We start from the raw sequence: 26193 nt of genomic DNA, 5'->3' as shown, positions 1-26193 counted from the left end.
AATTAGAATGAAATGTTTATGCTGTGTTTTATTATGAATAAGATTATTTAATGCAGGCCTTAGTGTACAGTACTGGGAAATGCATGGCTTTACTCCCTGGATGCAAAACAATTTCTGAGAGCCTTAGTAAAAGACATGAGGCAGTGAGAGCATGCAGGATAATCAGAAGCCTTTCTTAAAAAAATCAAACTTACAGTTTAAACAACTGTTTGTGTACCTTCCAAAATGTCAAATTGCAGATGATTTCCACCTTCCAAGCTAATGCTTAAACTTTTCCCCCCAGTAAGGTCAAATACCACTCAACACCACTCTGCTGCCAGCCGTGGGGCTGCCTCAGCCTCTTAGCAAGAACCAGACACCAACAGCAGCTCACTCTGGAAAAGGAAGGGAGATCCAAAAAACCAGATGCCTACACTGATAAGGAATGACAAGACCTTCAGGAAGAACAGACACTCTGCAGTTTGTATGTCAGTGCAAAAAGGGTCACTGGACAGGAAATAAAGTGAACGTGCCTGCTGTGGGATTAGGCAGTCAGCAAAACCTCTTTCCATTTGTGTAAACTGAACAAATTGTACAAATTGTCTCTAGGATAGAAGACATGAGAGAATTCCAGGCTTGCATCTGGTTCATGGTATTTGGCTTATCACATGTTTCTTGTCAATGAGAAACAGGCTGGAAATGAAAGACTGCAGCCCTCTCCTAAACCTGTCTTTTCCATTGCTCCAGCAAGTGCTTAAAATCTCTGACTACTGAATGCACCTGAGTATCCTGTCATATTCCAGTCGTGTGAATTCTGCAGCAAAACTCTGTCCTGCCAAGTAAGCATAACAATAAAAACCCCCAGCATTGAAGAACAGAAGTTTTACTTCATTTACCTCTTAGATCCCTGTTGAAATCATGAAGCCTACGAATTTCTCCTTCCAGTTTGTTTCTCATGGCTTTTTCCAGGGCATCCCGCTTAGAGGATGATTTCTCCAGGTTTTTGTAGGCCTCTGAAACTTGCTGAATTTCTGTTTCCAGCTGCAGTGGAAGTGAAAACAAGAACTTACTATTTTCCACTAACAAATTTCATTGTCTCAGACAGGAGATTACTTTGTCTCAAGTGTTCTTTATTGAGGGAAACCTACACTTACACCCTAAGTAAAAGTCTCAGGTCCATGATAAATCCCTCTATAGAAAGAATACCAGTGGCTGAATAATTTTGCAATAAAATATGCTTTATCCTTCCTTTTAGGATATGCTTTATCCTTCAGTGTAAAGCTTCTCTGATTATCCAGAGCAGGAGATTCTCTCCTAACTCTCCTTGCTGGGCATGATTTGCTAGAGAAGTGTGGATCCACACCATAGCAAAACCCATCAGCACTGTCTAAAGCAAGTGATCAACAGGGAGGTGGAGGGAAGTGCATTTGTATCCTTCTGTCATTATCAGGAAGCTGTCAAACAATTATCTCAAGTATTTCCTGGCCAGAAAAATTCCAAAAAATACAACCAAATGAACATATGTCCCTGGTAAGAGGTAACATGGGGAATAATGAGTGTGGAAAGCCACACTGGTCACCTGAACTCAAGGACAAGCAGCCACACATTTTTCTGGCCCCAAACACAGCTCAGTGCAAAGAGCACAGCAAGGCCCACAAAGTCCTAAATTGCTAAGGAGCATCAGCTTTTCCACAGCTGCAAGGCAAAAGCAAAGCTGACCTGCTGCCCAGCTTTAAACCACTGGTCATCAAGAAGTTATTTCTGTGAGGCAGCATGAAAATACCTCCACACATGCACATTAATGATGGGTCTCACTGGGGTATTTCCTTTTAAATGTCTTAACATAATTTATTCTGCTTGTTCCATAAAGCCAAAGGTGGCAAATGGCTGGGTCCAAATCAAGACATTAAGTTTTCATGGAAATTGTGTGGTGTTGGGAGAGGGACAAAAGGAGTGTTAGTCCCAGTCCTGCAGTCCAAATGTCTTTAGTGTAGCCATAGCAGCACTGCTTGCCCTGCACACTGTGGTGCCAACCAGTTTGTAGCAATGTCCCCTGAGCCTCCTTGAGTGGCTGTGGTCTCATGCCACCCCAAACAGGCCCTTCCTGCAGCTCTGAAGTCTTTTAGGGAAAATGAAACATGCTGCTATCATGGACAAGCCTTAACTTAGCCAAGCAGTCAGCGTCTTCAGCAGCTGAGGAGGATGTGCTTTTGACATGGTCAATGAACTGTTAGCAGAAAACTGAAGGCTTTGATTCCATCTTCTGCCAAAGTTAAGCTGCTGCCCAAAGGCACAGGACACAGACTAATCAATCTGCATACCAAAGACTCTAAAGTACCTCATCAATCCCTTCAGCACAAGAATCCAACACTTGCAGGTTAAATGATTCAATTAGGGACCAGAGACAGGAGAATGCCTGAATTACACATCCACCCACCTTCTGCAGCCGGGCCACCTTCTCATAGCACCCATCCAGCTCCTGCCGCAGGGACCGGTTCTCCTCCGACAGGATTTCCACCATTTGCTGGGCCCTGGACACGATGGCAAAAGGATCCACTTGAACCTGCTGGTAGGGGGAAGGGATCTGCTGGGCTCTCATGGAGTAGGAGTCTCCTTGCTGCTGCTGCTGGGGGCCCAGGAAGGGCTGGCATAGTCGGTACAGATCCCCCTGCTGCACTGGGTTGGACAGGAAAGGCTGCTGGGGCCGGGGCAGGACGCCAGGGTCTGCCTGGCTGGGAGTCAGAGGTTGCTGGTGCTGGGATGGGGACAGCCTAGAGGGTGGAGGAGACTGGAGCAAAGTCAAAGATCCCAGGGATGTCAAGGAAGAAGTCGGGCTGTGGTGGTGAGGTGGTCTCTGTTGTAACTGCAGCTGCACATCTGGGTTCTGCCTGGAAAACAGAGAGCACAGGCTCCATCACAGTCACGCACAGGAAAGTGCACAAAGCAGGGACAAGCTGTGTAGCTCCAGTGCACAGGTCTTCCCATACAAAAGACACTTCCATTTTAGAAGTCTGTTTTTAAAAAGCATTTCAAAATCAAATCTTTAGCAGAAAATTTATTCTAAGGGCACAAAGGTGTTTCCTAGAAACTATTTTTTTGCAGAAGTACTAAAAGAAAGTGCATCAACAACTACCAGCCAAAATTATTTTCATAACTTTTCTCCACACTTTGTGGATAAAACTGCTCAACTAAGGACTGCTAGGAACAGGCTCTTTTGTTCTGGCCTTAAATGTGCCATCTGTCATCGAGAAAACAATCTTCTTCTGCAAGCCAGGATAGAGAGTTGAAAGCATTGGCTAAGCTTGATGCTACTATTCCAGCATCACTGATCTGAGCTTTCTGAAATATCAATCAATAAACTGCAGCCTGGTTAAATGAGACAAATAAAGAATATGAAAACCAGCCAAAGAATCAGAAGCAGCATTTCATTCCAACCTGCCCTGTCCTATGCAGTAGGTGTGCTTACTGCTCCTAACAATAACTCTGCAAGTATCAGAGACACATCTAACAATCTATAACCTGCGTGAGTCCACCACAGAACTAAATCCAAGCTACACCCTCTCACATTTCCCAGGCTCTGGAGATCCCCAGCTCAACTCCTGCTGCATCAGCCAAGTAAGAAATCTCCCTGAGAAGATTGTGTGGATTTATCATGCTTGGATGACCTCAGGAGGCAGGATTTGCTTTCTCCTCCAAAAACATTCAACCTTTAACTTCTCTGGAGGTTCTTTATTCTAACAGTTGAAGTCTCTCCCTCTCCATGCTGCAGCCAGTCTCCTCTTGAGCATGGAGCTCAGGCCAGAGCAGACCCAGCCTGGCAGCTCAGCGTGTCCTGCTGCTCTGACACAATTCCCACCCTTTGGGATGCCCTTCAGCCCTGCAGCTGGAAAAGCACACACTGTTGTTCCACCTGGCCAGAGCTGCTACAGAACACTCCCGTGGCTGCCTGTGCTCCCAGGAGGGACTCCTGCCCTGCAGAGGATGGACACAGCATTCCCACAGGATCAGGAACTGACAGCAGTGAGCAGGAAGCTGAGCTGGGAGCTCAAGGATTACACACAACAATTCTGAGCCCAAGAGCAAACACTCAGCACCATCCTTCCTGCTCTCCAAGAAATAGGGAATCACTCCTGGCACCCACCACTCACATCTGGCAGCAGCACAGGGCAGTTCAGCAGCTCTCAGCCCAGCACAGGGTTCACTATTTCAGCCTCATGCCCTTCGTGTCTCATTGCCCTGCTTCCCTGCAGAGAGACCTCCAAGTTCCTGCTCAAATTCCTTAATGGGGAAACAAATCTAGCCTTTGTTAACTAAGAAAAAACAAAGAATCACTGCTCTAGCTACTGTTTCTCTCCTTCTCACATTCAGGTGACTGTGGTGCCTGCCAGCAGCATCATTGCAGGAGCTGTATTTCCCCAGAAATGATCATTTGCAGCATGAGGATTTCAGGGGTCATGCAGAAGAATGATGTGCAATTAATTTCCTCAGGAATGTTCAGTTTAGTAGCAGCAATTTGGTTCTTCTCCTCCCAGGGGGGCAGCTCTACTTATTGTTGCACTGATTTCATTAACTTCATTTGCCAGTTCTCCTAATGAAGAATGAGGCAAAACCATCACAGGCCATGCTCAAGGTCACCTGGTTTGTCTCAGGTGGTTTCCTGCTGCTTTCTCAGCTCACCCAGTTGTGTGCAGAGTTAAAACTTTGCATCCTCACAAACCACTCATCTCCCTGAGTTTACTCTTTACCTATCACCACAGCTCTGCTTTGATGTTGTAATCAATTAGGGAATAACCTTCCTGTGACATTTCATCTGTGATGACCTACAGACTTAGATCAAAAAGAAATACATTGCCAGTCTGCCTCATGGGTGCAAAAAACCAATTTTCAACCTACAAAACACTCTTTTCCAGTCTGAAAACAACCTGGAGCAGATACTCAGGAAGACTGGTGTCAGTGAGTTAATCTTAAAAGCCTCATGAGGAAGATTTAGATGCCAGTGTTAACATTTTGAGCTATTTGACTAAAAACATCTTGTTATTCTGTCAACAGAGACCCAGTGGCAGAACCTTGCCATCCTAAGCACCAATGAGATGAACAAAATAATGGCCACAGAAACACAACAGCAGCACTTTAATTCTGAAGGGCCAGTGGAACTGACATGCCTTGTAATGATCCTTTTTTTTAAAACCTATTGTAAAGAACAACTCTAGGAAATCATGGCTGAGCATTTCTAAACAGGATACATTTCCAAGAACTCCAGCATCTTGGCACTCACATCCAAAGCCTCTCATAGTCTTGAAATTATATCAATCTTGTGGGCTCAGGCTAGAACATGAGAGCTTGGAGCCTCTAGTTCTGTGGCATTACCAACAGCATTAAAGCTTCCAAAATGTCACCAATGCATTTATATTCCCAGCAGAACGAGACAGCACAGCTGGGTTAATACATCCTAAAGAATTATATTTTAAAAATATCACCTTAAAAAAATATATTTAAAAATCCTAGTAACCTCACAGTGACACCAGCCTTTTTAAGATCTTGCATGCAAGCTTTTACATACACATTCAAAGAACTTTTTGGCATTCCCACTGCTTACAATTTTGTCTTATAAAATGCTTACATATATTTTGTGGGTAAAAAATACCTGGCTCTGGGATTTCTTTATATTAACAAGAGAAATTAAGAATTTATTTCTCTGGTAAAGCAATTTTGGGTTGAGAGGGTCAGAAAGGCAAACAAACACAATTTGGATTTTTCAATATTTTTATGCTACACTGCAAAATGTAAAGGTAAAAATGACTATTGGTGTCACTCAACAGTATTGCTGATAAAATGGTAGCAGAAAATTCCCCCCATGAGAGAATGAGTCCTCAGGTAACCCCACAACAGCAATCACAATTTTATATGAACCAACCACTTCAGAAAAAATGCAGACTCTCAAAACACATATACAACAAAATTACACAACCTCCTTCCATTTCCCTCAGTGTCACAGAGACCTGAATAAACCAAACGCAGGGGGGAAAACAAAACTCAGAGCGATTACCCCCACAAGTGTTTGGGTTTGAAAGCATAACTTTAAGGGCCACTTCTCTGTGCACCAGGCAGGAATTTCTGCTCTCTGGCATGGGCAGAGGAGCTCCACAGAGGCCAAGTACAAACCTGGATTTATGGCTCTGGAACCAGCAGGGTGAGCTGAGCTTTTGGGGCAGGAAGGCAGAGCCAGGGAGGGAGGGAGGGCAGCTCTGCAGCCATGGGGTGCTCAGGCTGCCAGGACAGAGGGACACACACAAGGTCTGTGGCACAGCAGCACAGTGGGGAAGGCAGAAGAATGGATCAGGAAAGATCTCTGGCTCGTTATGGCTTTTTTCTAATGCCTTCCCAGCTTCTCCTGCCTGTTTCATGTTCAAGAAGCTCCAGTTCCCCTCCTGCACCGAGCAGGAAATGCTGCCCGCGGGAGGGAGCAGGCTCCACTCCATTACACAGCCGAAATCAAACCCAGGAATTTTTGTTCTGCTGCCCAGTCACACCTGATTAGCCCCCACTTTGATGCTGCTCAGGGGAACGCAGTGCACACGGTGATTCACTAATTATGGGACAAATTCTGCAGACCTCCCTCTCAAAAACTTTCTGTGAAGTCGATGGGATTAATCTCCACAGCAGGAGCTCAGGGACTTGGGCTCCAGACAGAGGATGGCGCTTGAATTAGAGACAAGGAGCTTCATTGCACCCAAAAATGCATCAGACAGGGGCTTCCTCTGCACTCAAATCTGCATCAGACAGGGGCTTCCCCTGTGCCCAAAAATGCCTCAGACAGGAGCTTCCTCTGCACCCAAAAATGCATCAGACAGGAGATTCCTCTGCACTTAGAAATGCATCAGACAGGGGCTTCATCCGCACTTAAAAATATATCAGACAGGGGTTTTTTCTGCACCCAAACCTCCCTCAGGCAGGAGCTTCCTCTGCACCCAAAAGTGTATCAGAAATGAGCTTCCTCTGCACCCAAACCTTCATCAGACAGGGGCTTTTTCTGCACACAAAAATGCATCAGACAGGAGCTTCCTCTGCACCTAAAAATGGGACAGGAGCATTCTCTGCACTCAAAAATGCATCAGGCAGGGGCTTCCTCTGCACTTAAAAATGCATCAGACAGGAGCATCCTCTGCACTCAAAAATGCATCAGGCAGGGGCTTCCTCTGTACCCGAAAATGCACCAGATAGGAGTTTCCTCTGCACTAAAAATGCATCCGACAGAGGCTTCCTCTGCACCACAAAATGCACCAGAAAGGGGCTTTTTCTGCACCCAAAGCTGCTCCAGCCCTCGCTGTGCTGCCACAGGAGCCCTTGCAGCCCAGGACACGGAGCCCAAGGCACCCCTGCTCTGCTCTTAGACTGGAGGGTTGTCTTCACTACCAATGCTAAAGTGCAGCTGAAGTATTAGGGAGAGAACCCGACTCTGGAGCTTCACATGTGGCCAGCCCTCTTCTAAACTTTCTGTAAAATTTCCAAATAACAGCAAAGATGCCTCCGGCATGCCCGGTATTTACATTAAACCAACATCATTACCAACACACACTGTTCCCAAACTTGCACCGCCCAGGAGCAGGTGAGGCAAACTGTTTGCAGACTGGTTTAAACTTACCACACAGCCCATTCCTTTCCCAGACCGGGGAGGGTGAAGCATGAGAATGCTGTGAATTCCCCAATGTTTATCTTGCTCAACGAGTTTTATTTAACCGCATCATTAGGTCACCCTCAAATTCCCCCGAACAATGAGGGGAAAAACCCGCAGAAAAGGGTGTGGCTTCGGGAGCACAGAGAAGGGGCTTTGTTTCCTTGACGCACAATTCAAAAAATGCACACACATTTACCAATCCAAATGGATCCCGATAAAGGCTGAGCCGCGGTGCAGGAAAACTGGAGGCTGCAAGGACGCTCCTGGTGAGAGGCAAAAGCTCTCCCCGGAGCTGTTTGCCTTTAAAATCCCCACACGCCATCACCCAGCTGCACCTTTAGCAACACAGAAGGTTTCTTGTCTAAATGACAGTTTCTCTTACGGCATGTGGGAGAGGGAGGGGAATAGAGGACTCGCCGCCTTCCTTTGCTACGCTGCTCTGTAATTTATGGATTAGTCTTGCAATTGTTCTACTGCTCCAGCATTTGCCTGCAAAGGAAACCTCTCCTCTGTGCAGCTATTTAGGTTAAAAAGTAACCTCATTAGATTCCCAGTGCTTTGAAGACAAATTTCAGTTGCTTCCCCTACTGGAAACCTTGCCAGCTGAACCTTTCTCCTCCCCCTCCTTCCCCCCACCATGTTCTTTCAAAGCAGCCAGGATCCATCCAATACAGACAAAAATCACCCTGTCTAGAGGAGCTGACTGTTGGCGTGTTTTCAAATACCTCTCCCTTGAACAGCAAGCAGGCTACATCTCACTGCATAATATAAGGAGTATTTCTGATGCAGCAGAACCACTGAGGAGCTGTTTCCCTGTCCTGTGTGCACAGAGGTTTGAGGCCTTTGAATTTGCAAAAACATTTGCAACGAGCTTCTACAATCATTACCCCCCCTAAACCCTTTACTTCCCCTTTTCCTGGCCTCTTTATTATTTATTTAGCCAGATCAAAGGGCCTTTTCATCAGGCTTGTATGCTGCTGAAGTCATTTCAGATCACAAACAATGGTGGACAAACTCTGAAAATAGCTCCTCATAGGGCTAGGAAGGTTCTGAGCAGATTCAAACTCCCTAAAGCTCAGACTCTGCTCCCAAATACTGAATGGTTTCTTCATGCTCCCCTCAAAATGTGCAAACACAAATTCACAGAGACCTCTCCATTTACATCCTCCCGTTGCTCCTCTGAATTATCCTTTTAGCTTCAAAATGAGGCCAAAATCATTACACCAGATCCCACCTGGTCAGGCAGAGGTGAGATGGTATGGGAACAGGTAAAGTGAGGCTGGGGTTTTAGCCCACCTTAATAAAACTTCATCTTCCCACATGGACATCAGTGTTTGGCTCAAGCCAAATCCAGCTCCTTATCTAGATGGAACCAGAACAGGCTGAGATTTCAAATGATGCAAGAAAAATGAGCAAAAGCTGAACAAGCAAGCCTGGGATGAGGCACAAAGCATATTCAATTTTCCTCTCCTACACTTCAGGCCACTGAAAATAAAATTCTAAAAACTCTACAGGACTCTCAGAGGTGATTTTTGCTACCTGTACCATTATTGCTTTCATTCATTTTCTCCTGTCCTATGTGATGCACTTTTAAGAAAAATCTTTTGTCTGGCGGATGTAATTAAAGAACAACCTAAGTCTTGCAGTAAGTAACTGCAAGTTTCTACAATGAATCACACCATAACTTTGGCTTTTGTAGCAAAGCTTTTGTGAGGCTCTGGAGCCTCAGCATTGAACTTCCCCATACCATAAAATCAAGTTGGCTTGTTTTTTCTTCTTTGTAAAAAAGTATTAAGCCTCAGCATCTCTTTTTTTTGTTGGATTTTTTTTTTTTGTAAAAAAGCATCAGGCCTCTAGTCAGCTCCTGAAGCAGGTAACAGTCCTTCCAGACAGTCTACAGCTGAACACAAGGTGTCATCTCACATAATGAAGATGGGGTCTTTGCTGAAGGAAAACCTGCCTCAGGAGTTTTATATTGTCATTCCCTACGTGGCTGTTTTAGTTTTACACTGTCATTCATGGACTGAGTTTTATATTGTCATTCCCTACGTGGCTATCACAGGGCTTGTTTTAAGGTCTCTCTTACCTGACTGAGCCATACTCAGGGGGATGCTGATACCTCATCATGGGCCCATCAGATCTTCCCTGCTGGCTCATGCGATGCTCACTATAGAAATGCCCCGAGTCCTGAGGCTTGCAGTTCATAGACGGGGTGGACACGTTTTTGTAAGGGTACTCTGGGGGAGGCCCCCGCTGCTCCATTCCTTTGATGCTGGGCTGGGAAGGGGGCTGCACCGAGTTCTTGTAGAACTCATTGGAGCCAGAACTTTTGTAAGGGTCACTGGACTGCTGGGGAGAGAGCGGGGACAGCGGGGAGAGCGGCGCGCTGGTGACGGGCGCGTGGGCCTTGACGCCGCTGGTGGCCAGGGACAGCTGCATCAGCCGCTCGCTCAGGGAGCGCACGTGGCCCTGCTTGAGGTCCTTCAGCCCCTCGTCCTGGTGCACCTTCCCCGGGCTCACCCTCTGCACCGTGGGCCTCCCCTCAGTCCTCATCTTCTGGTTGGTGACGCCCGTGACGTAGAAGGCGGCCCCGACGCTGGCGTGTGGCTGGCCCCGGAAATACTGCGACTGCACCTTGGCCTCCTCGTAGGTCGGCAGGTCCTCGCTGTTCTGGAGGCGTGGGGAGAGCTGCTTCTCCATGATGCTGTTGTCCACCTGTATCTCCTGGCCCTGGGGCTCCTGGCGGGCAGCATGAGTGACCAGCTGGTGCTCCTGGGAGCTCAGCCCTTCGTTCTGAGAGGCCGGGCTGCCGGTGCTGCTGAAAGGGGGGGCATTGCCTGTGGCTTGCTGGTGTAAGGCCAGGAGGTTGCGGTTGTCATTTGGGTTCCCGTATCGGAGCTGCTCCTGCAGCAGGCGCTGTAAAACTGTCGTAGCTGCTTGCTCTTCTGAATTCCTCATCTCAAACTGTGGTGCCTTTTGGGTGGAATGTAAAAGCTGCCCTTGACCTAAGGAAAGGAGACACGGTTATTAGCGCCGGAGTGGATGGAGGGAGAGATATTCAGGAGCAACGGCTTGAAATACAGAAAAAAAGCAGGTTAGATTACCAAAGGTTCCCATAACAATGGGGGTCATCAAGGCCCGTGGAGACCTAAGAAGGACGTGCATGCCCGGGGGGCAAAGCCTCACAAAGGTGATGAAAGGTGACTTGAAAGTTTATAGGCAAATCAATCCGCTGCAAGCAGTAGGGATGCGTGCCAAATACCTCAGACAGCATCTGGGGCAAAAAGGAGACGTGGAATTCACAGGATGATGGTAAAAATGCCTGAAACCTGTTTGCTTTATACTTGGAGTTACCAACAGTGAAATACACTTCCCATATTTGTAGGCAGACAAGGATTGAAGTGTGAAATCAGCAACTTGTCGGTTTCAAGGGAAAGAAAAAAAACAAAAAAGAAGCCCATTGAGATAGCATATGGTTCAAAAGAAGTAAAGAAATCTCTCGGCTTGAATAAAGCAATTAATGAATACCTAGTTAGCCAGCAGGTTTTCAGAGTTATGAAATTCCCAGAGTGAGATCAGCACCTCTTCTCCCTGCTGCAGAAAAGCCCAGGCACGGTGCAAGTGAGGACTCGGGAACTTCCTGCTGTACAAAGGCAACCAAATCCTCACACACATCTAAATATCCTCAGCGGAATGCATGCAAATGCAAGGGGAGGAAAAAGAGTTGTCTGATCTAAGGAACAGAAAAAGACCCCTGAGTGGCAGGAAAAAACACTGCGTCCCAATGAGAGAAACACAAAGAGCCAATGTCAGGCACATCCTAAGCACCGATTAGGCCAGTGACCAACAGCAATTGCATTTTGCTCAGTCTCCCAGTGGAGTCAGGAGTGTGTCATGGAAACTCGGGCCCACTGGCCTTGCCTGAGTTGAAATATCAAAAATTAATGATACCTTTGAGACATGTAACTGAAAGCAGAGCCACTTCTGAGCTAGAACAGCTCAGAATAGAGCTCAGCCTCACTCGCTGGCCAAGCTGCAGCTCTGCCCTGACAGCACAACATGTGTTGGTGTTCTAGCATTTTCTTTTGTGTCCTTTTTTCTGCATTACATTGTCCCTTAGCAGAAGGTAACTTGTTCCTGACAGTTTGTTCTGTGGCAGAACCAGGAGGCCTGAAGGGTCTGCTTTGTGCTGCACCTCCACAACCTCCCCGTTTGCTCCCTCAGACCAGCCAACCCTGCAACACAAGGACTCCCACTGGGCACACAAAAGCCTCCTGCAAATCTTAATGAAGGGAAAGTTAAAATCCACCTCATTCCAGGCTGCCCACCACAGCAGGAATTCAGGCCCTGTTAGCTGACCTGGAATGTGACTCCTTTGAAATGCTGTTTGAAGTGGCACATACCTTTGTCCTTCACTTGCAGTTCCCCGGGAAGGAGGAGCAGTTCTGCCACATGGGGGGACACACTCAGCCTTCCTCCTGCAAACCCAGGATCTCCACTCAGAGATGGCTTCAGGCTCCTCTTCAGCAGGCCTGATCACTTGATACTCTCCTCGCTCCCAAAATAATTCTGAGGAAAGCATTGAAAACACCATTTTAACCAGCAGATGAGACCCTCAAAATAATAAACCTTGGCCCATAGTTCAGATTTTCCTTTTGTAGCTTCTTGTTTTCTCCCAGAGCCCAACAATTTTGATCCCTTTAGGATGAATGAACCCCCGTGTCCCCAGCAATCTACTCCAGCTGCTGCTTTAATCATGACCATTTCTGCTCCAAGATTAAATGTTGCCAAGTAATGCTTTGTCCCATCTGTGCCTCCAAGTGAAGCAGTGATTAAAACCCGCTAATTCTTTAACTCCATTGTTTTATTTTTTGCTCAGAATGAAAGCTGCAGCACAGATGAGGATGCCCTGTGCTTATGGCTCCTTTGCCAGTGGTGCTGAGTATTTCAAACTGTGTCAGCAGAAATCCTCTGCTGGACAGTAACACTGTGAAATGCTTGATAAACTTCAACACACCGTGCCTCAGAAATGACTGTGAGAGTGATCAGTTTGTGAATATTAGCTTTATTTTACAGACTGGAAAAGTCAGGGGAAGAAAAGGACACTGACAAGAGTTTATGCCAGAAATACATTGCAGAGCACAGCTCTAATTCCCAAAACACTCTTTAATTACGTTACTTTTTTCCTTCAGAATATGAAGCAGTAAAGAAACTTTAACCATTGAGAGGAGAAGCAGGAGAATACAGAACAATGTGTATTTAGGCATGTTACAAGAGGCAGTTACTGAAGGTGTCCTAAAGAAAAAGCAATACAAAAGATGTGGAACATATTTGTGCACTCAGTGTGTTCATACTTTAAGGAAAGGCAATAAAAACAGAACTAGTGAAACTAAAAATATTCATTGATACCTATAATTTAACTTAATTTCCTGGAATGTTGCAAAAAATAAAGCGAACAGATGTAGTGAAGGAATGCAGACGTGGATACTTCTGTCTCTGACTTATTACAGCACAAATCCACACCCAACAAAAACTATCTCAGATCTGCAAGTTAAATACTTGAGGTGTCAACAGCAATTTCAAGGCACATGAACAATATCTAAGGAGAGAACAAGGCAGTGTTGTGTGGTGTGGTACTTCAAGATGGTGGTTGAAAAAAGCAGCTAATGTCAAATTCTTAACTGGTGACTTAGCTCGAGAGGGATATATTGAAAACAGCTGCCAGCAAATATGCAGGAAAGAACCTTTAAAGCAGGCATTAAAGATAGCAGATAACTAGAGCAATTTCTAGCCTCTTTTCTCAGTGTTGCACAACAGAAGTTAAGGATTCCTCATCCCCCTCACACCAGAATCATCACTGACTCTTCTTTTTATAACTTTTTTTAAAACCAAGCTGCCCTGAGCAACCCTTTTTATTAGAGCATAAAAAGGCTTTTATTATGCAATATGATGCTGCCTTTCCACCCAAAGATTTCTTTTGTCTCAACTGGAAAAATCTAAGGAGGTGGGGGGGATTGTTTATTTTTTTAATACAAAGATACAATCCAGCTTGAGATTCTGCCTCTCTGCCTTAAAGATTTTTTTTCAACAGACAAATCCAATCTGTGCATGTTTAACTCCTTCAAATGCTCCAGGAACCATTTCACACGCAGAGCTTCACTCCTCAGCACTACCAGCTCATTCTGCTGAGCTGATGGAGGGAGGCCCAGTTCACACTGAAAAACATTTGCTGGAACTGAATACTACTACTTTTAGTGTGGGTGTAAACTAGAAATCAACCTGGAAACCCAAAGCAAAAGGTGGGCTGAGATATAATATGAAGACATTCTGGCCAACAAATCCGCTTTCTTTAAATACCAACTGGTAGCCTATTTTTTTTTCCAGTTTTATCCCATTATTTTTAATTAACAAAGAAAATCTTGTGCAACTAACTTGGGTGGCAGCATTCCTGGAATCTGCTTTCTGAGCAGGCTGAAAACTCCTGGCAGAACCAGTGAGTTAACTTTTCTATTAACAAAACACAAAAATGAACAGTGCAATTGGTGCTGAAGCCCATGTGTTATTTATTTGGACACCAAACTCTATTTTTTTTGTCAGGCTCTTCCAGCAATTTCGGTTTTCACTGTGCCAAAGATGGAAATTAGTGAGATGCACTGGAAAAGTTATGATAGAGCTGGAAGGAAATTGGGAAGGTTCTGTAGATACTTTAAACAGACATATTTGGGGGTTTAGCCTACATCTATTATGATTGATAGGGCTGAAATCAGACTGCCAACAACTCTGCCAAACTGTATGGATTGGATGGTGCACTCTCCATAGCCACAAAGCCTAGAAACACCTTTTCCAGTGGAAAATCCAGGTTTAGATCAAATCTCATCCAAGCAACCACAGTGAGATTTCCCAGGCTGAATCAATTTTGCAATTTGCTCCCAAGCATTGCAGCTCTATCATCTTACACTTCATTCTGAACTCTGGTCTGAAATTACTGCTGGTAATTTGAGGGAAACATCAGAACCTAGAACTGGTAGAACTAAGACAGGAATTGCAAATAATGCTTCACCATGCTGAGATCAAGAATGGGCACAAAATGGGAGTAGTGTAGGTACTATTTAAGGAAGAAAAGTCTCATGTTTGCAGGGCATTGTGTAAAAACCAAGTAGCTGAGGCTTCTGACTTAAACATCATGTAATTATGCACAGGAACCTTGCCAGTCCCTCATGAGGAAGGAAGATTAATGAAGAATTTAAAATGATAATACTGCCAGGCTGTAGGGAACCAAAGCAGCACATTTCTGTACAGCATGCAAATATTTTCCAGCATTATAAAAATAAACAAGCTTAGACAAGTGAGCGACTCACCACTGTTTGATGAGTGGCTCTAATGCTATAGCTCAATTAACCTGCATGGAGCAATAATAACCTCACAAGCAAAGAGAAGCATCTTTCTTTAGCTTGTGAAACCAAGAGGAATGCAAGAGTCCCTGTGAGGACAGCCTGTGCATACTTGCCCAGAATTACTGCTTAGCCAAGGAGCTAATTAGCTTACACATCAGGTGGGATGGGAACAGGTTCACCACCTCATCAGGGCTGCACTACAGTTAAGCACTTTCAGTTTTACTCCTAAATTCTGTGTCACTCACACCTGAAACAACCCAGTGTCAGACTTCAAACTCCAGCAGCAAATTCTGTAGAGCAATTCTGTGGTTTCTTAAAGGATGTGCTTGTGATACTGCTCATCCTGGCTGGCAGCAGGGGATGAGGGGATGGGATGCTACCAGGCAGATGAAGTTTTTGGCTGGTTTTTAGGTGCTGGGCTCTCCTCAGACAGACCTGCACTCTGTAATAGAGGAGGGGACAGGAAACAGTGTGGAAAGGACCAGCTGTGAGGTCCCTGGGCAGTACTCCCATGCTGAGTCACCCCTGGGTAATGGAAACACTCTGCGGCTCCATGGCCCACGCAAAGCCCAGCAGGCTGATCCCTGATCCTGCAGAATTCCCTCAACCTGTGTCGTTGAACCGTGGCTGTTCTGCACCAGGGCTCACTCTGGAGGGGCTGGGAGCATCAGGGACTCAGAGGCAAGGTCCCAAATTACTTAATGAACAGTGGATGCTATCAATGAATGCTCTTTGCTTCCTTCCAGTCCTACCCAACAAGGAGGAGGAGGAGAAGGGACAGAATACACACCAGGCTAGTCCTGGAGAATAAAGATTCCCAACGTCTGGCGCCAACACCCAGACCTGCAAGGCAGCACCCAACAAGTCCCAGCATTGTGAGATCATTTTAGCACCTGCTCCTAACCAGGAGGAGTTCCAGACTCCATCCATAAACACCTCCCCAGCTCCCATCCAACCCTCCTGGCCCTGCCTGCCTCCATCTGCTGCCCCTGGCTCAGGTGATCCCGCAGGGTGGCACCCAGCAGGTGCATGGAGTGCTGCCAGCATTACTCATCTTCATTCCAGAAGGGCAGAGTCACCGGGCAAACAAGAAAAACTTCCTCCTTTTAACGAAAAACAAGAACAATGTCACCCGGAGGGGGGCAAATAAGATGCATACCCATTGTATTAGATCATCGTGCTGCAGCAAGGAAAGGCCAGGAGAAGAACCAAACACTGGTCCTGGTTTTAACAGCTCTCCCTGCCAAACTGAGTCCACCTGAGCCAGGATTAGGCTGTCCCTAATCCTGCCCCTCAAACACTGGCACCAGGCACAGGGAAGCCTGGCAGGCTGAAGAAAAGGCAGCAAGTCGCTTGGCCTGGCTGGAGATAAATAAGTCAAGACACCAACATGGGAAGATCCCCTCTAAATTACATCTCAAAGGAAAAAACTGACAAGACCTTACTTGACCTTTGAATTACTGCTCCCCTCACTAAAAAGTATCAATTTCTTCACAGGGAAGTTCCTATAATCTTCACCAACATAATTCAGGCTTTATATTACAAAGGAAAAAAAGAATAAACACTTACAAAGCCCAGTATAAATAGGAATGTGTGGTGGCTTTTAAGCACTTTGAAAAGAATGCTTTGGGATTTCAAGTTCCTCCCTAAAATTTTAAAAGTGACAGGAGCAGGACAATTTATTCTCAAAATACCAGTCTAATAGGAAAACCAGCTGTTTTTATGGAGAATATTTCTACACGAAGACATCACACCACCCAATTACTTACACTGTTATGCAGCACTACCTAACATTGCTCACACATGTGCACAGTCACAACCCTTTAGGGGCAGGTACTGCCATTTCTGCACCATTAATGAAACACAAATTCCACTGCTACCAACTCCAGAAAGGCCAAGATCTCACCTTTTAGATGTCTTCTTGCTAAAACCAGCTCGAGCTCACTCAGCTTCAGCCATACCAGGTCTCATTTCAGAGAAATTCCTCCCAGCACAGAGCAAGCAAGATTCATCTGCCTCAAACTTCAGCGATTCCCAGTTACTACCCCTGCAGAACTGGGGAATTGCTGCAGTTTGAACTCAAGATCAAGCTTTGTTTTGTGTTTTGAGAACGCTCCACTTGTGGCTGCTGCTGGCACTCAGGCAGCGCCCTGCTTCTGTCGTCAGCAGCCCCTGTCCCACAACCATCCCAACTATGCCTCAGCACCAGTTTCATTGCATTGTGTGGTTTCTCCATTCCTCCCCTGATTTAGTCCAGGCCTCTCCTCGGGGCTCTCAGATAATGAAAACCATGTGAGAGTAAAATGTAATCTTCAAACACGCAAACCGGTTTCATGTGCATTATCAGAAGGGAGCAAAATGTTGACAGTGCATCATTTGTCCCTACAGATAGGATCAGACTCTTTTAATTGCTGCTGAGATTAAAAAAAAAAAGAAAAAAAAAAAGATTGGAGTCACCATCTAGGTTAAATATAAAGTCAAAATTCGAAGCTAAAAGCTTAAGCAGTCCTGAAAACAATGGAAATATGATCCTCAAAGAGATAAATCCATTTTTGTGCCACCTTAAGGTAGTTTTTCCTCATATGTCATTTGTGGCATCCTGAAAATTTATATCATAAGGTGACACAAATAAAAAATGTACGTGGAGGAGGATGCAGAGAAGAAAACAACCACTATGGCCTAACTTTAGCATGGAATTTTCTGGCTTTTTCTACCAATACCACAATTTCAACTATTTTAAGCCCCATATGGAGGAGCTCTTCTTATTTCAGAATGCTGTTTCACAGAATTTAAAGGGACTAGCCACAGAATCCAGAAAGCAGGCAGGAATGCCCTCTCCTTTGGTCTCAGGTCTGCTTTTTGTTTCCTTTAGAAAAAGAAACAGCTAAAATACAGATAAATTGCCAGTTATCAGCCAGAGATGCTGTGGCCCAAGGAAGGGCACAAACCCAGTGCAGTTCTGGGACAGCCCAACACCAATGAGAGATCTCAGTGGGTGCCATGGGTTAAAAACATGAATTAAAACTAAAACCCTACAGAAGATCCAGCCCACTGCATTTTTAGACAGCAAGGATGTTATAGAAGTGGTTTTGATGTTGTTCTTTTATCATAACCACCTGGGCTTTTCATGTGCACCTTGTAAAAAACCTTTAATTACCTATAAGATGATTAATTGAGCCTCACCACCACAATGGGAGGAAGATATTACTCCATTCATTTTAGCACAGTGGTGACTGGCTAAGCCTTGGCCTATACTGATGTTTTTTGTTGCCACAACTATGTCACTCAGGGAATTGATTCCTTTCAATGTGCGTATTCCAGCAACCACTCTGAAACAGATGCAGTTACTGTAGGAAATAATTGGGTTTAGGTGTATTGCTTAGGAAACCTCGTGCAAACCACACCAGCACAATTTCTGCCTTGCTAACAGAAACTCCATCACTGCTGGGAAGATTTTCTGTAGTAACAGCAAGCACAGATCCTGCCTAAATGGATCAGGGATGTTGGCACCCCAGGACTTGTGCAAGCAGAAGGCAGAGGGACCCTCTGAGAGTTTTCTACTGGAGAAGATACTTCTGCAAAGGATCCTCAGCAGCTGCAGGAAAATAGTCAAAGATTCAGAGCCTAAATGAGCTTCAGTGAGTGCACAGAAAGCAGAGGTAGCACACAGCTCCTGGAGCACAAATCCAAGGTGATTTACCCTCCCTGCTCCCCTGAGAGCTCAGGCAATGCCAGCAGGGCCTGTGCAGGAAATGCCCTCAGCTCTCCCCTGCCTGAGGAATGCAGTGCCAGGGCCAGGCCCCTGCTGTCCTGGGCTCCCAAGGGAACACATCCTGCAGTGTGCCTCCCCCAGCACCAGCCTGGGCCCTGACCTCCATCCCAGCCTTTGGGACTGCTCATGGGAGCTCCCCTCAAACCCCCTGAGCAGCAGGGGATGGGGCCAGCAGTGTCCCACACACAGCTCCTACTGCCAGCCCTGCTCCCCAGATCAGAAATCCACTGGGCTTTCAGCACATGCTAAATCCACTCTTCCCCCCAGCAGTGCTAAGCGTTTTTTATAACTTTTTCTCTTCTAAAGAAGATCCAAGTGCTCCACACCCAATCCCAGCCCGACAAGAGCAAAAGCTGCTCTTTCTCATGGAACTTGGGAGTGCTCTTTTGTGCCTGCTCTCCACAGACCCCTGACCTTACCCAAAGGAAGGGTGGAACAGGCTATGTAATGGCTCTTGGTCTCTTCAACCTTCATCATTTACAGTAAAAAATGTTCCAAATTTGTTTTTACCCAACACAAATATCAGCACTCAGCTGTGCTGACTCCAGAAAATTCCAGATTACCACCTCTTTGTGCACCTCCACAGGCTATCCCAGGATCCCAGACTGGTTTGGGTTGGAAGGAACATTAAAACCCATCTCATTCCACCCCCCAGCACAGGCAGGGATGCCATCTCACACTGGTTTTAAATTCTGGCTCTCCAAAAATACAGAGGAGGTTTCAGCTTTGTTTCTTTTCAAAAAGACAATGGGAAAACAAGGAAAATATATTTTCCCAAGCCCCACAGCAAGACAGGCTAGCCCCAGTATGAAGCAATCAAATTTGTTTCAGCTGAACACAGAACCACCCAAATTAGAACAGCAGGAAAAGTCCACCAAACCCTGATGGGAACAAAGTCACTGAAATGTGGAATTACTTTCCTTGAGGGTTCCAGTAAATAATCCTAATATATTAAGTAATTCTTTCAAAAAACAAGTTCTGTAGAGACACAAAACATTTTAAGCAAATATTACCGTGACACAACTCTTAGACAAGGTCTTACAAATGCTAATTAATTCATTAAACAAAATCCTAAACTGGCTTAATTCATAAACATTCATATAAGAGAACTGTTCAACAACATCTTGGTCTACAATTGGACACTCTAAGTGCTTTGCTAATACAAATAAGCCTTTAAAAACCAATTTTATTGGATCAGAGAACTTTTTTGTCATTTACACAAAGTCTGGTTCTGTCCTGTGACCAATACCGATGAGCCTTAGCCCAACAGTGGTTACCAAGGAAAATGACCAAAGACGTCTCCAAACTCCCCAGGAATTTCAAATATTTAGTATTAAAAAAAAAAAAAAAAGATATTTTAACACAACCAAACTGGAAACTGGACAAGAGTCATTCTCAGAGAGGACAAGAAAGTAAAAAAGCAGCGAGGCTGAATGGCAGCATTTATCTGTGAAGCCCTTCTGCAGGAGCAGGAATGCAGAGTGCCTGCCAGGAGCAGAGGAGACACTCAGCCCTTGGGAACAGGAGGGAGCCCTCACTTGTCCAGGGCCAGCCAAGCCCTGTGGGAGCTGCCCAGGACGAGGATGACACATCCAAGAGCCAGGGACCCACAGCTCCATCCCAGGGAGGCTCCAACACACGTTCCTCATGCACCTAGGCTGAGCTCTCACACAAACCTCTCCACTCTGCTAAGGCAGGACCTTAAAGCTTTGAGAGGGTTTGAATTCTGTTCTCAGGGTTGTTTTTTTAAATTAATATTTCATTTTCTATTCCTATTCACTCCTCATACACCGAGCTCCTGCTGACATCAAATGCCTGGTTTGCCCTGAATGGCTATTTATACACAGGTATGTTTTAAATCTATTCTAACTTTAAAAATTACATCCAAGTGTCCATGTAAACACAAATTCCATCAACCACGAAAAATTCCTTTCACTTATAGGCATAGTAGGCAAGTAAAAAAAGATTATATTGCATGTTTAAAAATTTATTCCTCCTAGGAACAACTTCACACTATTTTTCCCCAAAGCTGTTGGATCTTTTTCCTGTCCTGAAGAAAACATTTCAAGGCTGCTCTGGAGAGCCAGGTAACATGCAAGATTTGGATATTTGCTGACTTTGGAGTTCTCCATACAGCCCATTCCTTTCACATGGACACAGTTCCAGTATCAGATCTGTCCAAAGCATGGACCAAATGCTTTTGGAAAGGCTGAAGGTATGGCCATGGAGGCTGCAGCATGAAGTTCTTCCTTCAGTGGCCAGCACTGCATTCCAGAGCTGCCTGGGAATATACTCTGTCCTGTATAAAAGGGTTGAACAACTCCTGCAGCCAAACTGGACTCACAGGGCAGGCAGGTGCCTGCTCTTTCATAAAAGACAATGATTTAAGCCTACAACATGATGCTGCTGCCACATATGGGGCACGTGCAGAGAGAAAATCAGGTACCAGGGTATGTGGAAGCCTAACCTAGAAAGTACCTACTCATCAGAAAGTAAAAAAAGCAAAGAATTCCTGAAAGGAATGAGCTTAGAGAAATGGGTTGTGGCCCAGATTCAACACAATGGACTAAATCACTTTGACAAATCCTCCAGTGCTTCCTGCAAGTGTAAAAGCCCAGCAACAGGCAGCTTGGAACACTTCTATGAGGAACCAAGTCCTCTCTTGTGCTCCAGTGGACAGAAGAGGAGAAAGAGAGCCTGCACCTTATTGCCAATCCCCAAGAATGGCTGTTCTCACACTTTTATAAACACTTGGTCTCCATGGAAGGGGGATACCTAGCAGCAAACATTGGCAACCAAGGACATTCCACTCCCACTATATCCTCCACAACAGCAAGAAGGGGGAAAAAATCCATAAGGCTGCTTTGATTAGGAACCCTTTGAGAGGACTTCTTCAAAAGTGAGTGTCTGAAAATACCTTGAAATGTGGGAATGTGCAACAACAGCCAGATAGGGGAAAACAGGCATCTTACTTTATTCTGAAAGCATTCACACTTCAGCCCAAAGTGGGAACATCCATTAATCCAAGAATCTTTTGCCAAGAACAAGGTCATCATTTTCTTTTTAATTCACAACATATTCTGCACCAAACAGAGAATCTCATCATTTACAGGTGTTTGAAGCCAGGTTTGAGTTTAATGCGTACTCTCAACTTGTAAGAACTTTATTATACTGGGTTTTGTCTTCCCTGCAGGTCAGAGGTCTGCAGCTCTTTAAAAGCCACCAGTAAGAATGAAACAAAAAGTGCACAAGGGGTTCTGCCCCACAAGGGGGGTATAAACAGACAAATTCTTTCACTGCCAGAAGTATTTATACATTAACACATTCTTGGACTGTTGATAATTCTAAAACTGAAGACCTATTCCTGTGTATACATTACTACAACAATCTAAACCAAGTTTATATTTTACTCCACATTAAGAAAATTAAGCTTTAATGAGCTCAGATTCTCCTTGAGCTGTTTGCTCATTGCAGTGACAGTGAGCCCCAGCCATGGAGCAAGGCATCATTGTGCTGAGTCCTAGGAAGAATTAAATGGTGCAAGTTGTTCTACCAAAATAACCACCAAAAAAAAAATATAAATCACATTACACTCAACTGGAAACAAAAGGAAGGGCTAGAAGTGGGAGAAGCATGGGGGTTGCAAATTCTCAATTTCACTGTCATGGTTAGGAAAATGTGGCAGCAAAGCAATGCAACCTTATTTCTAAATAAACAAAAAGATTGGTCAGTCTGCTGATGCAAGACAGACTAAAGAGAACAAGAGAACTATTAAATTATCTCCACTTCTGGGATTCTGGCTATTCTTTTGCAAAGTGAATGGCTTATGCTAATCAGGATGCATCTGAAATGCATCATTCAAGCCTTCTTGTGCAAATACAGTTCTTATTTATCCCAAAAGATCCCCACCAGCTGGCAATGTTTGCATACAATGTTAAACCCAACCTCAAGAGCCCATGCATTATGAGTCATTTTACACTTAAAAACATTAGTTCCCTTCAGAGTTCTCCAAGACCGTGTATCCCACGAGAAGAATTTTAGTGGAATTCAGCAATAATACACTATGTTACCATCCAACTTCCTCCAGCACAAAGAAGTTACAAGTTTTCTGTTGTTCGGTAGGTTTGGGGTTTTTTTCCCTCCTAACAGTGCTTTTCCTCCAGAACATTTTTGGGGAAGGAACAAAAGGATTTGCACCAATCCCTTCTACATGAATCAAATATTTATGCTATACCCTCTTGAAGCACTTTCATCTAGTAACCTATGGAATGTGATCTCCTGACCTCAACACTCAGGCACGTCTAAATCAGCTGCCCTTTGAGCTGTGTTAGAGGCCACAGAGAATTTTTATACATTTGTATCAGGCATATGAAAACCTTGTGGCCCAGCTGTGGCATTCTCTGCCACAAAGCATTAGTGCAAAGTGTGCTCTGGGAAAGGGGAATGCTTTGCTTGTCCCATGTTCATGGCACAATCTGATGTTGTGTGTCACCAGAGCAGGCAGGGTGATGAACCACGCTATCAGCACATGAACCAGCCACCACAATTTAAATTCAAGTGTCATGGCAAGCTCCAAGATCATATCCCACATGGCCATCCTGCCCAGCTCCCTTCTGCCTCCAGCCCCCTCCCCAGGGCAGCCAGCAAAAATCCTCCAGAATCCAAAAGGCAAAGCACTTGTGGGATGAGCAGGCACCGCATTCCCTCCTTCTGGAAATCCCACCCTTTCCTCAAGAAAAATAAATCATTCTTGTCTTTCTGGCTCGCAGGAATCTTTGAAGGATGGGGTTATGTTGCAAATAAGTGTCCTGGAAGCACAAGAGAGGGAGACCAGGTGTCCCAGATGAACCTGCAACTTCAACTACAGCACAAATTTTTCCAGGCTCAGCTCATGAGCCTGCTCCCTCAAGGAGCAATCACTGAGGTAACCCTGGTGAAAGTCTGACCCAGAGATTTAACAGGGTCATGGGCCTGATGGTAGGGCTCATGTTTTCACAGCAGCCCTGAAAAACCGACGTGATGCTGCCCATGCTCACACGGGAGCAGCACGAGGGCGCAGGGAAAGCTCCAGAACACAGCTCCAGTGTTCCCACCCTGACCTGGTAGAAAAGGCTCGGTGCCCTGAAACAGTCAAGCAGAAAAACGTGAGACAGCAGCCAAAAGCAAGCCCCTGTCCTCTGTCCCAGGAGGGATCCTGGGCAGTCCCCTCAAGGTGCCCCAGTGGCTGCTGCACCTCAGCAGAGACCGAGGCATCCCCAGGCCTGAGGGCCCAGCAGCTCACAGCACGCTGCCTTGCTGCCCCACCTATCCCACCTTCTCTTCCCACACAAATCCCTCCAGGGAAGAGGAAGGGAAAAAACAAACCTTAAAAAAGAAAGAGGAACAGGGAGCAGGGCAGACCAACATGAAGCATTTCCTGTATCATCCACAGGAAAAACCCACGCAGCGGGGAAGAGCTCAATGTCAAGGCTGGTTCCACCACATGAACAGGCAGTTCCTCCTGCTGGGGGATGCTGTGTGATCCCACAGGGAACAATACAATCTTCCCTGACACAAGGAGTCCCACTAGCAGCCACACAAAATTCCACAGGTCCTTCCCTTGCAGAAATGCCTGCTAGCAAAGAAGGAAGGAGGAATGTGGGTACAGAGCTGGGGGAGAAGGAAAATGAGACATGCACTGTGGTATTATCAGTTGTAAACCAGGACACACTCAGCACTTGGCCCCTACAGAAAGGAGGATTCTGCAAAATATGTTTCCCTGCACAGAGACTGGGCCTCCATCCAGTTATTATGTGCACATGTCCCTGCTGCGTTTTCAGTCTTACTTCGGGAAGAAAAAATCTCAAAACAAAGAAAACATCCCCTCATATTCACTGTGCACAGTGCCAAGCGTGCTCCTGACCATGTTCAATAATCTGTTAAGGCGTGCTAATTATGGGTGCAACACTTTTGCACCTTGTGACACAGCAGTAAAGCACTTAATGTAAAACAAATTCCAGTGTGAAACAAGAAATCAGCCGATCGTGGCAGCCCTGTTTGCACGTGTGATACAGAAATGCACAGCGATGCTCCCCGGTGCAGCACGACCAGCAAAGACAATCTCAACACGTGGATTACAAGCACAATGACTGCAATTATTTTCTCAAAAGAAAAGAGCACCACAAGAAATGGCTGCTTTCAAACACAGCCTGACACAAACCCATTTGAGCGACTTCCACCGAGTTTTACTCAATCCAATTACACACAAGTACATCACTATTCGTTTTGGCAATTTACTACCACTGGTGAAATAGGTGGATGAGCGTATTTTGTTCTTTTTTTCTTTTGCAAGATGAAAAGCAAACTTTACAGGAGAGAGAAGTGATGGACAAAAGCTGACAGAGAAGAGAGCCAGTCTAAATCCCAGGTTAAGGCTGGAGAAAGAATGCAGAGTCCCTTGCAGCATGAGCACATCTCTTACCTACTGATCTGCTGAAGACAAAAGGGTTTTCTTCTTTTCAGAAACTGGACACTTGTAGCTCGTTGGGTCAGTCACACAAAGCTTCCCTGCTGCCAAAGGTATTCTTTTTCCCCTGGGGTTTTTGTTGTTGTTGTTTGGTTTTTTACCCCAGAGAGTAAAGGGCAGAACAGTGGATTCAGCAGGGGCAAAGGGTGGAATTCGAGATTTAACGGGCTGGAGAACGGCAGAGCTCTCTCCAAAAGATGCTGTATTTCAAGGCGCTTTCATTTGCAAATCCTTCTTCATCCTCAGTGTCAATAAAACTGGAGGAGGGGGAGTAAACTTTTTTTAACCGCAGAAATAAACCGGACTCCACAGTGCGGGGAATGTGATACGAACTGGATTTGTGGCTCGACTTTTTATTAAAAATAAATATACTTTCAAAACAGGCAATCGAGCTGGAAGGGGGGTTAAAAAAAAAAATCCCAGAGTCAGCCAGGACCTGCCCGCGGTCGCTGGGAGGAGGATAGCGGTACCTCGAGAGCGGCAGAATAAACACAAAGAGGGGAAAGTCCGCGTCCGGCGGTGGCAGCTGGGCTGTCAGTGGCAGCGCCCGCGGCCCCGGCAGCGAAGGGCGGCCCGCGGCATCGCGCCCGGCCGGGCTGCGCTGGGTTCGCTGCTCCTCGGTTACCTGTGCGCGGCGGCGGAGCGGAGCGGGGCCGGGCTGGCGGCACGGAGCGGGCGGAGCGGGCGGCACGGGCGGCTGGGCTCCCTCCTCCGCCTCCTTCCGCTGCTGAGGGCGCGGGCGGCCCGCGGGAGCGCCGGGCCGGGGCGGGCAGGAAGCGCCGCCGCCCCCGGGCCCGCCCCGCCCGCCCGCGGCACCGCCCCCGCTCCGCTCCGCTCCGCCCGCCGCCGCCGCTGCTGCTGCCGCTAT

General features: G+C 45.9%; 1 protein-coding gene across 1 annotated transcript in view; it reads right to left on the bottom strand.

The window, feature by feature from the left end:
• Positions 1–25829, bottom strand: part of AMOT (angiomotin) — a 45494-nt gene extending 19665 nt beyond the window's left edge. The window contains exons 1-5 of the mRNA XM_054289832.1: positions 25281–25829; positions 12058–12223; positions 9741–10659; positions 2417–2867; positions 876–1020 (exon numbers count right to left, since the gene is read on the bottom strand). Coding sequence (XP_054145807.1) covers positions 876–1020; positions 2417–2867; positions 9741–10612 — 1468 coding nt within the window. The 5' untranslated portion in view covers positions 10613–10659; positions 12058–12223; positions 25281–25829. The remainder of the gene's footprint in view (positions 1–875; positions 1021–2416; positions 2868–9740; positions 10660–12057; positions 12224–25280) is intronic.
• Positions 25830–26193: the final 364 nt, after the last annotated feature.

Source organism: Melozone crissalis, unplaced genomic scaffold (assembly GCF_028551555.1).
Source record: "Melozone crissalis strain CALT ecotype California unplaced genomic scaffold, PUWL_Pcris_2 ptg000068l_1, whole genome shotgun sequence".
In the NCBI taxonomy this organism is placed as follows: Eukaryota; Metazoa; Chordata; class Aves; order Passeriformes; family Passerellidae; genus Melozone; species Melozone crissalis.
This window is presented reverse-complemented; position numbering and strand designations above follow the sequence as displayed.